This window comes from Labrus mixtus, chromosome 22 (genome assembly GCF_963584025.1).
Source record: "Labrus mixtus chromosome 22, fLabMix1.1, whole genome shotgun sequence".
NCBI lineage: Eukaryota > Metazoa > Chordata > Actinopteri > Labriformes > Labridae > Labrus > Labrus mixtus.
The window spans coordinates 2,823,410-2,840,338 of NC_083633.1; the positions used below are offsets into that span (position 1 = coordinate 2,823,410).

Sequence of the window (16,929 nt, forward strand, 5' to 3'; positions counted from 1 at the left end):
CAGCAGCCAGTTGCACAGGGAAGTGCTGAGCCCCAGCTGGTCCAGTTTGCCGATCAGCTGCTGAGGGATGATGGTGTTGAATGCTGAACTGAAGTCTATGAACAGCATTCTGACGTATGAGTTTTTGGTGTCCAGGTGGGTGAGGGCTGGGTGAAGAGCAGAACAGATGGCATCCTCGGTGGATCTGTTACCTCGGTATGCAAACTGGTAGGTGGCGGGGAGGGTGGATTTGATGTGGGCCATGACTAACCTTTCAAAGCACTTCATGACGATGGGGGTCAGTGCAACGGGTCGATAGTCATTGAAAGTGGAAGGTGAGGGCTTCTTTGTAACGGGAATGATGGTGGTGGCTTTGAAGCACGACGGACCAACAGCCTGACTCAGAGAAGCGTTGAAAAATGTCTGTGAAGACATCTTTGAGCTCCTCTGCACAGTCCTTCAGCACACGGCCAGGAATGTTGTCTGGACCTGCAGCCTTGCGGGTGTTGATCTTGGAGAAGGTTCTCTTCACGCTGGCTGCAGTCAGGCACAGGGTCTGGTTGTGGGGAGGGGGGGTGGTCTTCTGTGGGGGCGTGCTGTTGTGTGCTTCAAACCTGGCAAAGAAGCTGTTGAGGTCGTTCAGCACAGAGGTGTTGCTGTCACAGGTCTGTGGCTTGGGTTTGTAGTCCGTGATGGTCTGGATACCACGCCACAGGCTCTGCGCGTCTCTGCTGTCCTTGAAGTGTCCGGTTATTTTTAGTGTGTAGCTGTGTTTGGCTTTCCTGATGCCACGGGACAGGTTGGCCCTCGCTGTTCTCAGGCAGGCTGCATCCCCAGCTCTGAAGGCGGTTTTCCTGGCCCTCAGTAGCCCGCGTACCTCTCCTGTCAGCCATGGCTTCTGGTTAGCCCGGGTGGTGATGGTTCTGGTGGTGGTGACATCAGCAATGCATTTGCTAATGTAGGAGGTAACAGTGTCAGAGTACTCCTCAATGTCTGTGTGGTTGTTGTAGGTGGCTGCCTGCTTAAACATCTCCCAGTCTGTGGTATCAAAGCAGTCTTGTAGTGCAGCAGAGGACCCCTTTGGCCACACACGTACCTGCTTCAGAACTGGTTTGGTGACTTTAACCCTGGGTCTGTAAGCTGGCATTAGCATTACACTGATATGGTCAGAGTGGCCGATGTGGGGGAGGGGTGGAGCTTTGTAAGCACCTTTAACTGATGTGTAAATCATGTCCAGAATGTTACCTTCTCTTGTGGGAAAGGTCACGTGTTGGTGGAAGTGGGGTAAAACCGTCTTGAGATTTGCATGGTTAAAATCCCCAGCGATGATGAAAAATCCGTCTGGGTGGGCTGTCTGTTGCTCAGCCTGCCAGCGGTGAACAGTGTTTACATACCACAGCAGCATCTCGACATCAAGCTGGTCGCTATTAGCAGCTATTTTTCATTCTAGTCTTCTAGTTAACCCTCGACCAAGGCTGAATTTTTCTTCTTTTGAAAGCCTTGTTCGTAGTCTTTCACATCCAGTCTCAAGAACCTTTCAGCCAGTTCTAGTTGTTGTAGTTTACCGCCCTCCTGGCCCATATTCTGAATTTCTATCTGAATTTGCAGAATTTTTATCAGATTTAGTCCTTAGCAGTGATAGAATAATTGTTGTAGGTGACTACAATATCCACGTGGATGTTGAGAATGATAGCCTTAGCACAGCTTTCATGTCATTATTAGACTCTATTGGTTTCACCCAGGGTGTCAACGAACCTACTCATCGTTTTAACCACACCCTGGATCTTGTTTTAGCTTATGGCATTGAAATCCAAAACCTTACAGTTTTCCTAGAAAATCCTCTTCTATCAGACCATTTCCTTATTACTTTCGACTTTGTCCTACCAGAATTATCTCTGCTTAATAAAAATGTGCTCTCTAGAAGTTTATCTGATAGTGCTGTAGCTAGATTTAAGAAAGCTATTTCAGCTGCTTTTGATTCAGTACCGTGTTTCAACCCAGTTGGAAACTCTTATGATAGCTTTAGTCCCTCTCAGCTAGATCAGTTTGCTGATAGTGCAGTGGATTCGCTGAGAGTTACTCTTGATTTGATTGCTCCCCTAAAACAGAAGGTTATCAAACGGCAGAGACTGTAACGGTAGAATCTCGTTTATTCTGGCAGGATAGTCATAGAAAATATATGAAGGCTCTACGTCACGCTTGAGCTGCCTAGTACTCCTCTCTAATTGAGTAAAACAAAGGCAATCCTAGATACCTTTTCAGCACTGTAGCCAGGCTGACAGAGAGTCATAGCTCCATTGAGCCTTGTATTCCTTTAGCCCTCAGCAGTAATGATTTCCATAGCTTTTTCAACAACAAAACTCTAGACATCGGAGACAAAATTAGTAACCTCCTGCTCTTACCTGGTGCAGATACGTCTGATACGGCAGAGACAGTTCCAGGACCAGATATTAGTCGAGACTGTTTTTCTCCAATCGACCTTTCAGAGCTAAATTCAATTATTTCTGCGTCGAAACCGTCAACCTGTCTTTTAGACCCAATCCCAACCAAGCTGTTTAAGGAAGTCTTTCCCTTAGTTAGCAACTCTATATTAGATATGATCAATATGTCTTTACTGGCAGGCTATGTACCACAGTCATTTAAAGTAGCGGTAATCAAACCTCTACTCAAAAAACCTACTCTAGATTCAGGAACTCTAGCTAACTATAGGCCTATATCCAACCTACGTCATATTACTGCATGTATCTATCTGTAAATCTCAGTCACTAACCACCTACTTTCCTGGGAGCTCTTGAACTCTCTTAGGCTCCTCGAGATCGTTGGTTGAACAACTGACTCAGATGGCTTACGTTGATGAAAGTTTGTACACAAGATGAATACTCGAGAAGACATGATTCAACATCACACTTCTGTACTTGTGTCTTGCTCAATCACATCTCCCGAACTTCTCGAAAGGCATCGCATATATCCTTAAAGACATTATCATTATCAGGGTCATGCCACATTGACCCACCTAGACTAAACTGTGACGTCAATAACACTGGAGCAGACAATAAGTCTACCAAACATCCTTGCAGACATCAGGAAGAACAGTTGACACTCTCTAAGCTGTACTTGGTGTTCTAATAACAGCTGAACTCTGTCAGGTCTGACTGACATTAGAGAACAGAGAATAAACCTAATGACATCTGTACATTATAATCTAAATAACTACAGAAATTCCACCACAATGGGTACTGCAGTCAAAATTCAAAACATTAGAGAGAGTTTTCTCCCCTCTTCCTGTCTCTGCATTTTTCCAAAGCATCTCCAATATTGATCCTAGTTTGTCCTCTTTGCATCCTCTTTGCTCCATGTCTGATCGGTAAAAAACAATCTCAAATATAATACATGCAGTAAAAAGTAACGGAGCAGTGTCGGTCTTACAGCGGCCCGATCGCACAGCCAGCAGTCTTCTGCCCTGAAAAAATGCTAGATTGACACGGCCAAGTTAGTGGCTCCAGTAATTAGTGGAGTAATGTTTAATGTTTAATGTTTAATGCACAAAAAATAAACCTTGTAAAAAAGCATTGTCTGTGCATCTAAAAGAAAACAGAGTGAAGCTAATAACGTTGTTGAAGTTCAGTATAAAACCTGGTCTGCAAGTCAATGGTGCTAAATAATGTATTTCGGAAACATTTTCCCCGATAAGGAGAGAATCAAACCTGTCGTGAGTTCTCATTTGAACTTCTTGGAGAGAGTTTTTGTGAAAAGGACCCGTGAATTTACCACAGTAGTCTCCTAACACGACAGGCTAAAACCATTCAAATACGTGTATGTATGTATTGGTTGGGGCCATGGAAATCTTTAGAGCTTTAATCTGCACAATGAAATAATGAGACCATTAAAAGTGTCTTTTGTTGATTGGAGGGAGTGGCAGCTATCAAACATGGCAATTATTAGGCAAGGCAATTCAAAGTGCTTCACACATTGCATCAAAAGCATCATGACAAAGGGAAAAAGAGACGTTAAAAAGAGTGGTTTACCAGACTACACCCTAAAACCTTTTTTTAGAAAGTTGTTTTTGGCAGATAAGACGGTGGAAAGGTGGCAAGAAATAAGCAAAAAGAGAAGAGATGGCATGCAGCACAGATCACCGGCTTGGACTCAATTGGGGATGAAGTCTTCGACACATCCTTCTACTTATGAACGAAGCTCCAGAGTGATTCGTCCCCAAGGAACGTGCACATATAAACTATTTGGGGGGTTTCGATTGACAAGTTCCCTCATTGCCTTATTATTGTTTTCCATTAAGAAACTTAGACTCAATAGTTTGGGAAGGGACGTCAGTATAACCAAAACAGAATTAGTTTATTATATGCCTGTCATATCTCATCAACAGTCAAATGTTCAAACAGTTATGTGAATCAGAAAGTGTTTAAATGCTAAAACATGCTATGTTAGCTTTAGCAGTGCCCCCTTTTTTTACTCTAGCCCCTGCCCCCAAAATGTCTGTGCACGTCCCTGATGCCACCACAGATAGAAATACTTGTGCATACTTATCGCTGCTTCTGTGTAAAGCACAGGAAAAACCACCATGTCAGTCCCAGACTAACAGAGAGAAACTTAAATGTTGAGTTTATTTACCCGCACAACAAGGTTGTAGTTTTGAAAGCCTGCCCAGGTGTAATAAAACTGGATCCAGCGTCGATGTCTAAATATCTCACTGCCAATGGCACTGTTCAGTTCATCCACATACAAGTCAAAGTCCCAGCTGTCCTTGTAGATTTTTGCATTGGCAGGGGGATTGGTGATGGCCGCACTGTTTGTTAGTGTAGTGATGGAAATATTTACATCAATAAGGTTACATTAAGTGCATGAAGGTCTTTAAATATTCAGGAATATCTAAGAATCACTTTAGTACATTGCTACTTTTGTCTTTTTTGTAGTTTTGCCAGCTTTTTTAAAATAATATTTCTACTCACCAAGAAAACTGAACTTTGCTGAACCAAGACACATTAAACCCAGTTTGCAAGGTGAATGGTACTACTACTCAATGCGCTTTTACACAACAGGTCACATCTACACATTCACACACTGATGGTAGAGGCTGCTATGGAAAGTGATCAGCATTAACTAGTGTCTTGCCCAAGTACATATCGGATGTGTGTCTGCAGGAGCTGGGGATTGAACCTCTGACCTTCCGGTTGACAGAAGACAACTCTACCAACTGAGCCACAGCCACAGTTTAATCCAGAGACCTCTAATGACTTATACCTAATGTGGAGGTTGTCTTGTGATTCTAAATCAGCGTGATATAAAATTGGCTGAAAATTATAGCCAACCTGAAAGTGCAGAAACACAGTTTAGGCCTGCCACACAAAAATTCAGTCCCACTATTTCTACACATTACCACAGAATTTAAACCCGTAAAAAGTTTGTCCTCAATGGCTAATTCATAACAACTGTGTCTGAGGGGCGGCTTTTTTTATACAAATAACCTAATTGAATGACACTACAGATATGTAATGAAAGTTATGTATAATAACAGTTGTGGTTGCTTTTATTGCTAGGTGGTTGTTGTTAGCTTGCTGCATGCTTTCATCCATTAATGCGGTTTCTCCTTAATTGTCGCCTCTTTTTCAACTAAAAGACCAATGGCTGACAACGCCAGGCCATTTTCAACTTTTTATCATACATTTTTGTCCATTAGTAGGCGTGTGTGTAAGATTAAGACAAGATTGGTGCACGACAGCGGTGTGAAAATGGTCTTCTCGTATCATAACAATGGACTACCGCCACCTGCTGGCATGGAGAGTTATCCATAACTTTTTGGCCAAGACAAAAATAAATAATAATAATAATAAAATAATTTGTCTTTGCCATCTTCTTGGTGTGTCAGGGCCTTTAAGTTACATCTTGTTTACAATCCGTCTAACCCCTTTTGGTTATCTTTGTTTCATTTGTGTTTTCACTCGGCAGCTGGAGGGACGGTGCCCAAACTCAGCTGTTTGAACACTGCCTTGCACTGATTTGAGTTTGCTGAGTTTTGTGATTTATCTTCAGTAAAAAAAAAAAAAAAAGTCAGTTATGTTTTATTGTCAGATATTGGATTAAACACACAGAGTGCTTTAAGCATTGCCTACCTGTTGGTGGGATCCTTGAGAGCAAGGCCGAGGTCCAGCACAGCGCCTGGCTTGGGCATCCATGTCTTGATGTCTGGTGCGGTCTTATTGATGAGCGCGTTTAGATCCTCTGCCTTGTTTTTTACAATGGTATCTTTGATGTACCTGTACACACAAACACACACAGGTAGAAGAAGATGCATGGATAAAACTGCATATTAACTCTATTCTAAGTCTTAAATAGAGTCAAACATATCAGCGGATCAACTGCGTACTTTTCAACTCTTTTCTTCTTGGCTGTAAATTGTTAACCCTGGCCTGCGCTATACTTAACAAGCTTTACCGGTATGATGGATGAGCCTCCACAAAGTAGCCAGCAAACAGGCAGTAGATCCAAGGCTCCAAGGACTTCACCAGCTGAGCTTTGTAATTCAGAAGCTTCTTCCTTTCATTCTTGATGAACCCTGCTTTCCAGGAGTCTGTAAACATAAATACTTGGTTAGATGTACTGGATTTCAAAGCCTGGAGATGCTGCTTGTTAATAAAAATTATACTCTTTGAAAGCAAGTCAGTCTCAACGGCGAATTTCTTCATCATCAAACATATCAACAACAAGGGAATCCACATCAATTTTGGCGTCACGGAACAGGATCAGTTGGGGCCTTCTGCAGCAGAGAGCTTCAATGGGTGCATTCCTCCATCACCTCAGAGCGTGAGTGTCTGTTTTTTCACACATTGGGGAGCTGATTCTGTCTGCAAATTTGGCTCCACTGTCAAAGAACTGAAGTGCAATGATGTGTTGATGTTTGGAGTAATTCTCCGTCTAAATTGGGGTTTATTGAGTTAAAAAGTATATAAATAAAGAGGAATAAAATAAAGAAGAGATAAATAAAAGAAAAGAGAATAAAGTTGAAAGGAAATGTTATAGGATAAGCGCAACGAGTAATGAGACCAGTTAGCTAAAAAACTATGCAAGTTTAACAAGGACAGGGCCCGTATCCTCTTAACGGTAAGTCATGTGTAAATTAGACACTGAAGTGAAAGTTGCCTTTAAGAAGTAGTCAAATTGAGTAAAAATAAAAATAAAACAAAGGGGATCCCTGGCCAAGGTATTTGAAATTATAAACGTATAATGTAGGAAATAAAAGAGGGGAAATACAGATGAGAAGTATAAAGATGAGAAGTAAAAAGATGAAAAGTGAAGATAAGGAATAAAGATTGAAGAGTTTTGAGAAAAGTGGAAAAATAAGCGCTGAATAAAGGAAAAAGTGTGCATTGAAGCATGCAGAGTGAAGTAATTTGTTAAAAGACAATTTGTTAAAAGTTTGGCCAAAGTAAAAAAAATTTGATAGAGGGAAAATTATAAATGAGTCGACATTAAAATTTGAACTGAGGGCGGTTGTTCTTGGAATGTATGTGCGCTCGTGTGTGTTGCAAGACAGCTTGTGTCTTGTGGGTTGCGCTGTGATTTAGATGTTTTTGAGAGATCTGTGAAGCTGTGTGTGTAAGTGATCCGGAAATGTTCTTGTTTGTGTGTGATTGATAAATAGAATCGATGTATTATTAAATAGGCATATATAGCAGGAGAATGCTTAAAGGTGATTTTAGTAACTCATAAGAGGGGACATTGCTTCATCAGTGTTAAAAATCTATGAGCCTTTGTTTCAGAGGACGTTTATTTAATCTGATCTTCATCAGTGTTAAAAAACCTATGAGCCCTTTGTTTCAGGGGACGTTTATATATTCGATTTGATAAAATATGAGCCCCTCAGAGGACATTTGTTTAATCTGATAAATACATATGAACCTAATAAAGGACGTTTATACATAAGTATATATAGTATCTGTTTTATAACAGAAGTGGAGAGACCAGCGAGGACAGTCTGTACACATTCAGGGGGTAGGAATAGAGAACAGAAAAACTCCTGATAAAGTTCAAACTGCTGGCTGATTGGAGTGTGAATTTTTCTTCTTTTTCTGTCTGTTTGTGTGTATGTGTGTGACCACATTATGCTGCAAATTTTGTCTGTTCAAAAGAACGTATAGTCTTATCTAAAATAGGTGGAGAAGTTAGTTTTAACTATCAGAAGATACATTTTGTATTTGGCTGTTGATTAGGAGGATACTGTGCTGTATTCTATGTGTCTGTAGACTCTGTGCACAGGGGTGGAGCAGCGATTTTAAAAGTGTGTGTGTTCTAATGCTCGTATATTACCACCCTCTAGGAAATCAACATTTTTAGCAAGACATATTACTTTGGATTAGTATTGGAGTTTTCTGGAACTGTATAAGATGCAAATATTGGGACCTCAGGTGTTTTATTTCTTTATCGATCCTTAGGGAAAGTGGTGTTATGTAGGGAAAGGTCGACCAGCCTGACTTTGGACAATTTTTTTATTTTATTTCTGAGGTTTTAAATGTATGCATTTAAATATCATCCTATAAAGTTTTCAGAACCCTTTTCTTTTTAATTGGTTTGGAGTACTATAGGTGGTTGCCTGCGGCAGAGGGACCGTGAGAGAGTTTTCCTGTCTAGATTGTTTGATGGATAATAAAGAAAGATAGTTGCCTGATGGGTTTTTCGCTCTCACACTCCAGAACAAATAAAATTTTACTATATTGCTAAGGTTAAGCATGGACAGAAGTGATTCTTATGAGGCTAATTAGCATCATAATTGTATAATTTTTCTTGTTTTCGAGACTATTGTCTCAAAAGGGGGAATGAAGTGTCTGACGTAACTAGGACAGAGAGACTATACTGCTCCTTTAAGTTTATAACTTATACATCTGGAGAGAATTTGTATCTGAAGGAGATTTAGGAGTCCCCTCAAGTTGAATGTTTACGTTGAGGTGTTGTGTAAGAGAATTGTCAAATATGGATGTGTTACATGATGTTTTTTTATGACCCATGATGAAAAGCAGATGTTTAGGTGCATATAGGCTATTGTTTCTGTATGTTCGGGGGAGATCATTTTTGGCTGGGTCTCTTCCAGGTCGAACCATGGCGAGCCTGGAGATGCTGCTTGTTAATAAAAATTATACTCTTTGAAAGCAAGTCTGTCTCAACAGCAAATTTCTTCGACATAAAGTCGACATAATCAATTACGTCGACTTTAAAAATTTGTTGACGTGGGAATTCAAGCATCGACGTGTAGTATTATTGTTTTTGTTATTGGTAAAATCAAATACCGGCCGGTAACAACGTGAGGGATGTGTGGACTGGAATGAGGGAAATCACTGGTTTCAAAGGGAGAGAAAGGCAACATTCTGGCAGCCTGGAGAGGGAGAATGAGCTAAACCTGTTCTTCAACAGGTTTAGTGCACAGCCTTCATCTGCCTCTCCCACCTCAAACAACACCCCTGTACTTCACACCTCCCTGTCTCCCTCTGTATTTTCTCCCTCCCCCCAACCCACCTCAAATAACACCCCTGTAATTCACACCTTACAGCCTCCATTTGTATTTTCTCCATTGCCACTTGCAGAAATTTTCTGATGACTCTGCGGTGGTTGGGTGTATTAGTGATGGGCAAGAGGGGGAGTACAGAGAGCTGGTGGAGTGGACAGGCAGAAATCACCTGATTATGAACTTGGATAAGACCAGGGAGATGGTGATTGACTTCAGAAGGAAGAGGACAGAGCCACCACCGCTGTGCATCCTGGGAGAGGATGTGTCTGTGGTGGAGGAGTACAAGTACCTGGGTGTCAACATAGACAACAAACTGAACTGGAAGGCCAACGCTCATCCCCTACAAGAAGGGGATGAGACTCTACTTTCTGAGGAAGCTGAGATCCTTCAACGTGTGCAGCAAGATGTTGGAGATCTTCTATCAGTCTGTTGTGGCCAGTGCACTGTTCTCTGCTGTGGTCTGCTGGGGGAGCAGCATTGGAGCTGATGACACTAAGAGACTGGACAAACTGATTAAGAAGGCCTGCTCTGTGATAGGCTGCAAGCTGGACTCTTTTGTAGTGGTGACAGAGAGGAGGACTCTTAACAAACTGTTATCCATTATGGATAATCCTGATCACCCTCTGCACACCCTACTGGACAAACAGCGGAGCAGCTTCTCCAACAGACTGATTCAACTTCGCTGTCACAAGGACAGATACAAGAAATCTTTCTTACCGAAGGCCAGAACTCTGTACAACAGCTCACCTCATGCGAGCAGAGAACTGTCATCATAATAATATCTGTCTCTCCATTCTGTAATCTCTTCTGCACATGTTAAATTTACAAATTATCCCTGCACTCATGTTCATTGCATTTGGCTGTCTACTCGCCGTTATATTGTATAGTTTCTGCTTATAATATGTCTACACTCATGCACTTTAACTTATGTCAATACTGTCCATATACTACTCTGTTTTTGCATATTTACATTTAATCTTTCATATTTAATTTACAACCATTTACGACTCTGTTTTTGCACATTTACATTTAATCTTTCATATTTAATTTATAACCATCTACGACTCTGTTTTTGCACATTTACATTCAATCTTCCATATATAATCTTCCTATTTAAGACTAGTAATGCTTAGTTAAATCCTGGTTGTATATAGTCACATTCTTATTTTTTGATATCTTTTAGTACTTATTTACTTTGTATTTAATATTATATTATGTTTAGATTTGCTAACATTGTATTTTTTACTCATATTGTGTGTTGGATAACCTGCTGCTGTAACACCATCATTTCCCAGTTTGGGATCAATAAAGTAATTCTATTATATTCTATTCTATTCTAAAAAATCATCTGTACTTGCAGTTCACTACAGGAAGTGGTGGGGGCAGTATCGCTCCCAATTTTAACATTATTCACAGAAACGGAGAGGAAGAAGTTCACATGAATAATGGCGGAAAGCACGGAGGATGCCCGAAAAAGACGACCCAGGGCTTCCAAAGTTTGGGAACATTTTATTGAAAACAAATTGGCGAAACACATTAAGTGCAAACTGTGTGTAGCTGCAGTGTCTTCAAATACCGTGAGTGGGTGAGTTTGCAAGTTACATGAATATCTTTTAGATCTTTTGCATTTAATTACTGAGGCCTTTGTGCTTCAGGCACAAGGATTAATTCAAGTATCCTACTTATAACATTGGTGCCGCCATCTTTGATACTTGCTTGGATAACGTTTTAGTCAGTAACGCTATTCAGTGTGCAATTTCTTTAGTTATCAGTACAATACCTTTATTGGCGGCAGTAGCTCAGTCTGTAGAGACTTGGGTTGGGAACCGGAGGGTTGCCGGTTCAAGTCCCGGTGCAGACCAAATTTGGCCCTTGAGCAAGGCACCGAACCCCCTCCCCACCATCAGCTCAGGAGCGCCCGCTGTGGGCCGCTGTGTCTCTCCATTAATGCATGTCCATAGGCTCCTGTTTCTGCATGTGTGTGTATATTTCAGCCTATGTGTGTGTTCATGACTTACAGAGTGTAAAAACTTAAATTTCCCCTTGCAGGGATCAATAAAGTAAATCTTAATCTTAATATTAGAGGAAAAACAAACCTTGATGATGTAACAACTTGACATGTCATGTCAATTTGCTAAACCATTAAGTTTTCCTGTTAATACTTGTGTTCAATCTGAATTGTAAACCTTAATGTCAACTAATTAAACAGATTTCGAGCACATTCATAATACTTTGTAAGAGATTACATTTTGGAGAAAACAGTGATATTTGTTTAAGGTATTGATAAGTGTTAAACATAATATTTCTTTCCCATTGTTACATTTTTGCTATTTCTTCTCTCATTTTTTTAAGTGCCAAGCAAAGGTGTGTGGATGAGTTTGTCATGAGGAAAGGCTCATGCACCCCAAAAATGGCTGAGGTTGTCACAGAAAGCGTCCTCAACATGATCGTCATAGACATGAGACCATTATCTATGGTTGAGGATGAAGGCTTCAAGCAGATCATCCAGACCTTCCATCCAGTCTACACCTTGTAGAACACATTTTAAACATTAACACAACACTATTTTGAGTTATTTATTTATACATCAAAGACTACTTGCACTTTTGTTTGCACACAAGTTTGTATTATTTAGTTTATTTCCTTTTCATTGTGATCCAAAAAGTATACTTATTAAAAAATATACTTACTATGTGCCAAACTCGTGTTTCATGTGCCATTATTCTAATTTACTTTTGCTGGTTGAAATTCACAGGTGTTCATGCTTAAGCAGGCGAGGTAAAACGGGGATCAAAAATAGTATTCCAAATAATCGTGATTAATCGACTAATCGAAAAAATAATCAATAGATTAGTCGAAATAAAAAATAATCATTAGTTGCAGCCCTACTCTCTGGAAGGGCTTGGATGGCGTGGGCTTACTTGCTCCATGCCCTATTGTTTGTGGAAAGGAGGACTCAGAGGTTGGACCAAACACCTAGCTGTGGGAGTGTCCCTCCCCATGGGGAGGGGTTACTGCCCTTTGTGATTTCATGAAGGGAAAAGTGGAGCAGGCAAATGACGGAGAGGATGGACTTTTCTCTTAATTGGGGGTTTATAGGCAAACTAGGGACATCATATATTAGTGAAAAACATGGTAAAGTGCATTTCATTGAGAAGAGTAAAAAAGATGGACATAGATCACAATATTGCCACCTAGTGGTCTGGAGCCTTAAGGCAAGCACCAAAACCGACTTTTGCATGTAAAATATTAATTAAACATACAATATGTAGAATTTAGTGACAATGTTTACAATAAAATATCTACATTAATTTAAAATGAACTAAACCTATGTTATATATTTTTGTTTGTTAAAATATTTCATACAGCTATCAAAGCCAGAGAAATCCTTAATTTTAAAGTTGTGACGGGACCTGTCTTGTCGAGGTGGCAGCCATGATGAGCCACCATGGCAGACAGGAAATGTTTATCGTTGCCATGGAAACACCGGATGTTACGTCAAAGACCGCTGATAAGGAAACAAGAATTGCTACATGATTCCCCGCTAGCCTCGACGTTATCTTTTGTTATTGTAATTTTGATTGAGAGTCCCCTGGCGGCGGAATCTACATATTGTGTCTTTAAAGTAAAATAAATTAAAGATTGATTTTTTTATTTATTTCTTCTTTCACATCTAATAAAGACAATGGAAAGTAAAGGTTATAACTATTCAACTTGAATAATTGTTTTCAAAGAGAACAATCATGGATAAGCATGTACCTTTGTATTCCAGAATGATGCAGGTGTCCATTTCAGGGTGCACGCCGTCCATCAAGATCATAAATCTCAGGTGCTCATCAAGCTGATGGAATCAACGGACATGTCAGTGATCAGTTAGAATATTTAACATTAGAGTTTTGTAAATGTTGCTTTTTAAAATATTTATTTTTCAATGATGTTATTTCATGTTTTTATTTTTAATTAACCAGATGGGACTCACGTTTTGCCAGACTCCAAAAGGGACGACGTTGATGTTGGTCAGCTTGACTTGGCTTTGCTCCAAAGCCCTTTTGCATCAAGACAGAGGGAAGCACATGTGAAAAATAGACGCAATTTGAAAGATTTCGTAGTGGTTGATGTGTTGGGTTTAACAGAGCTCCATCTCTTTACTAACCAAAAGACAGGTCTTGATGTGTCACCGACAAAAATGGGGGTATCTGGCCTCCTGTCTGAGAGGACCTTCAATGTGGGGTAACTAAAAAAGGAAGAAAAGGTTAGATCCCTCACGGACAATCTGTATTCTTCAACAAACAGTTTTCTGCAGCACACAAGTTAATATCTGTAAGTTAAAGGGCTAAGGTTAAATTGCCACATAAAAAAAAGTTAGAGCGGCTGTGTTAGTTCAGCAAGATAACTCGATGTTGATTTAAATATGACTCTTAATGCTCTTTAAGAGATCATGACCTTGTAAGATATCCTGTTGTTGAATGTACTTAAATATATGACAGCAATGTTCGCATGTAAGCATTCAAGATGACACATGTTTGGTTCTGCCAGTGTACCTGCCTTTCTTTTCTGCAAGTAATTCTGAAGATTCTGCTTGTCTTTGTCTCTTGTAAATCAATGTGTGGCCTGCCTTCCTGAAATACCTCTGTGTGATGGGTATTCATTTGCCCATATGTTGTCGTCTGTACGATTCCTCACTCTCACCAAAGAAAACTACGCTGGGCGTCCAATTTCTGTTGTCACATGAAAAAGGAAGTGATTTGCTCGAGTGTGGCCTCAGGCTGTGCAGACGCTTGAATGTGTAACCTGCTAATAATAGTGTGGCTGGCCTAAAGCTGCGGGAATGATTCACTGTAGATCGACTTGTTTGATGGTCAACTCAGATTTTAAGATGATAAGATTGATGCTCAATGGTCTCCGTGGTCTCTCTGATGCTGTTTTCATACATGCACAAAACGCCTGAAATTCTGTCACAAATTTTCAGTAGGAGCTGCAGGCATGTGTGCATCCTTAACTCATGATGTCTGTCTGAGACCCCCCTATGGTGGCCCTGAAGGTCAACTGTCTAAATATTTCACTAGCTACAAATATATTTAATCTGCTGCAAAATATATTTCACAAACCGGAAAAGGTATGTCCATACTACTTGTTTGTGATTGGACGGAAGTCATGTCAGTACAGTCATGTGACCTCTCTTCTGCTGTACCGTCTCTCCGGTGTGTCGTCTACCTTGCTAGTTTCTTAGGCCGGCTTCGGGTGTTGACCGTTGACAGGAGAGTTTTAGTGTGGGATGACAGGATGCCTATATATATATATTTAGCAGCAGGTGAAATATTTACACCCTCCCTGTCTCCAACGGAGAAAACTTCCAGCTGTGCGGAATATGTGTGACAACTAACTCAGCAAGACTTTTCATGGGCATGGAGTGCATGTGTGAAAACAGAGGACTTTTCCACATCATTTACATCCTAATTTTGATAAAGAATGTACACAATAGGATTCATTTTGAGCCGGTAAGACTTTGTACCTGATGTGTCTTGGCCATTATTCCCATGTTATCCTTGTGAATATTACTGGCACTAGTGCTTCAGTCCCGGAGGTTTGCATAGGGCTGATGTCAGAAACACGTCATAAACAAATATTGTGTGCTTTCATCAGTGATGCGGTTTATTTGCTCTTCTTTATGAGTAAAGACATTAAAAAGGAAAACAGGTGTTGCCTTAAATCCCTCACTGTTCATATATCAGGTAAGATATGCCAAGTTTGTTTCTTTCATTTCTACTGCTAGTGAATGAAAGAGAATGCTACAGTGCTTGGACTCAGCCTTATTAGATATATAGTTTTTCTTGTAATTGTTAGGTTTGATTGCTACACTGGTTTATAAAAAGCAATCTATTTGAAATTATTTGATGAATAATGTTTCGCATTTTTGTTGTGTAAGAAAGCGAGGGCTTAGCCCTGCTAGCCTATTTCTAGCAGCCATCCATGCTAATGACAATTTACAGCACTGTAGTTAGGTCATACAGGACAAGTTTTGTTGTAGCTAGCAGTTAAAGGACTTCCAGCCAAGTCTTCCTTTTCCCTTCGTTGCCTGTGTTTACAGTCCGACTAGAAACATGAGAGGAAAGAAAGGAGCTGAGAGACACTTTGTACCTGCAATGTGTCTTGGCCATTATTCCCATGTCATCCTTGTGAATATTACATGCAACATTAAGGCGGCAGTTCTAGTTTCTATTTTGACAGAACAAATCTTAATTGCTTTTTGTGTTGACAATTAGGTGTGACCTCCAATGGAGGTATAAGTGCTAGTTGTCTGGTTATTGGGGGACTAAAAAGACAAAATATATTTATGTAGTTTACCTAAGGTGGTCCGAGTGCATGTGGCTGATGTAGATGAAATCTGCTGTACACATCCGGTCCAGGCAGTCTGCTGGAGGCTCATGGACAAGCCACCAACCTCGGGCGAATTCAGGACCTATCAACCATGGGTCGAACATGAACCGCTTCTGGCCCAGATCACAATATTGCCACCTAGTGGTCTGGAGCCTTAAGGCAAGCACCAAAACCGACTTTTGCATGTAAAATATTAATTAAACATACAATATGTAGAATTTAGTGACAATGTTTACAATAAAATATCTACATTAATTTAAAATGAACTAAACCTATGTTATATATTTTTGTTTGTTAAAATATTTCATACAGCTATCAAAGCCAGAGAAATCCTTAATTTTAAAGTTGTGACGGGACCTGTCTTGTCGAGGTGGCAGCCATGATGAGCCACCATGGCAGACAGGAAATGTTTATCGTTGCCATGGAAACACCGGATGTTACGTCAAAGACCGCTGATAAGGAAACAAGAATTGCTACATGATTCCCCGCTAGCCTCGACGTTATCTTTTGTTATTGTAATTTTGATTGAGAGTCCCCTGGCGGCGGAATCTACATATTGTGTCTTTAAAGTAAAATAAATTAAAGATTGATTTTTTTATTTATTTCTTCTTTCACATCTAATAAAGACAATGGAAAGTAAAGGTTATAACTATTCAACTTGAATAATTGTTTTCAAAGAGAACAATCATGGATAAGCATGTACCTTTATATTCCAGAATGATGCAGGTGTCCATTTCAGGGTGCACGCCGTCCATCAAGATCATAAATCTCAGGTGCTCATCAAGCTGATGGAATCAACGGACATGTCAGTGATCAGTTAGAATATTTAACATTAGAGTTTTGTAAATGTTGCTTTTTAAAATATTTATTTTTCAATGATGTTATTTCATGTTTTTATTTTTAATTAACCAGATGGGACTCACGTTTTGCCAGACTCCAAAAGGGACGACGTTGATGTTGGTCAGCTTGACTTGGCTTTGCTCCAAAGCCCTTTTGCATCAAGACAGAGGGAAGCACATGTGAAAAATAGACGCAATTTGAAAGATTTCGTAGTGGTTGAT

General features: G+C 40.1%; 2 protein-coding genes and 1 pseudogene across 2 annotated transcripts in view; 2 read left to right on the forward strand and 1 right to left on the reverse strand.

Moving 5' to 3' along the window:
* LOC132956306 (NXPE family member 3-like) overlaps positions 1-16,929 on the forward strand; it is a 404,680-nt gene that overhangs the window by 88,050 nt on the left and 299,701 nt on the right. The window lies entirely within an intron of this gene.
* LOC132956296 (NXPE family member 3-like) overlaps positions 1-16,929 on the forward strand; it is a 365,449-nt pseudogene that overhangs the window by 34,479 nt on the left and 314,041 nt on the right.
* Positions 3,964-16,929, reverse strand: part of LOC132956309 (cytidine monophosphate-N-acetylneuraminic acid hydroxylase-like) — a 503,487-nt gene continuing 490,521 nt past the window's right edge. Inside the window, exons 8-12 of the mRNA XM_061029688.1 lie at positions 16,792-16,858; positions 16,572-16,653; positions 6,427-6,562; positions 6,105-6,248; positions 3,964-4,780 (exon numbers count right to left, since the gene is read on the reverse strand). Coding sequence (XP_060885671.1) covers positions 4,585-4,780; positions 6,105-6,248; positions 6,427-6,562; positions 16,572-16,653; positions 16,792-16,858 — 625 coding nt within the window. The 3' untranslated portion in view covers positions 3,964-4,584. The remainder of the gene's footprint in view (positions 4,781-6,104; positions 6,249-6,426; positions 6,563-16,571; positions 16,654-16,791; positions 16,859-16,929) is intronic.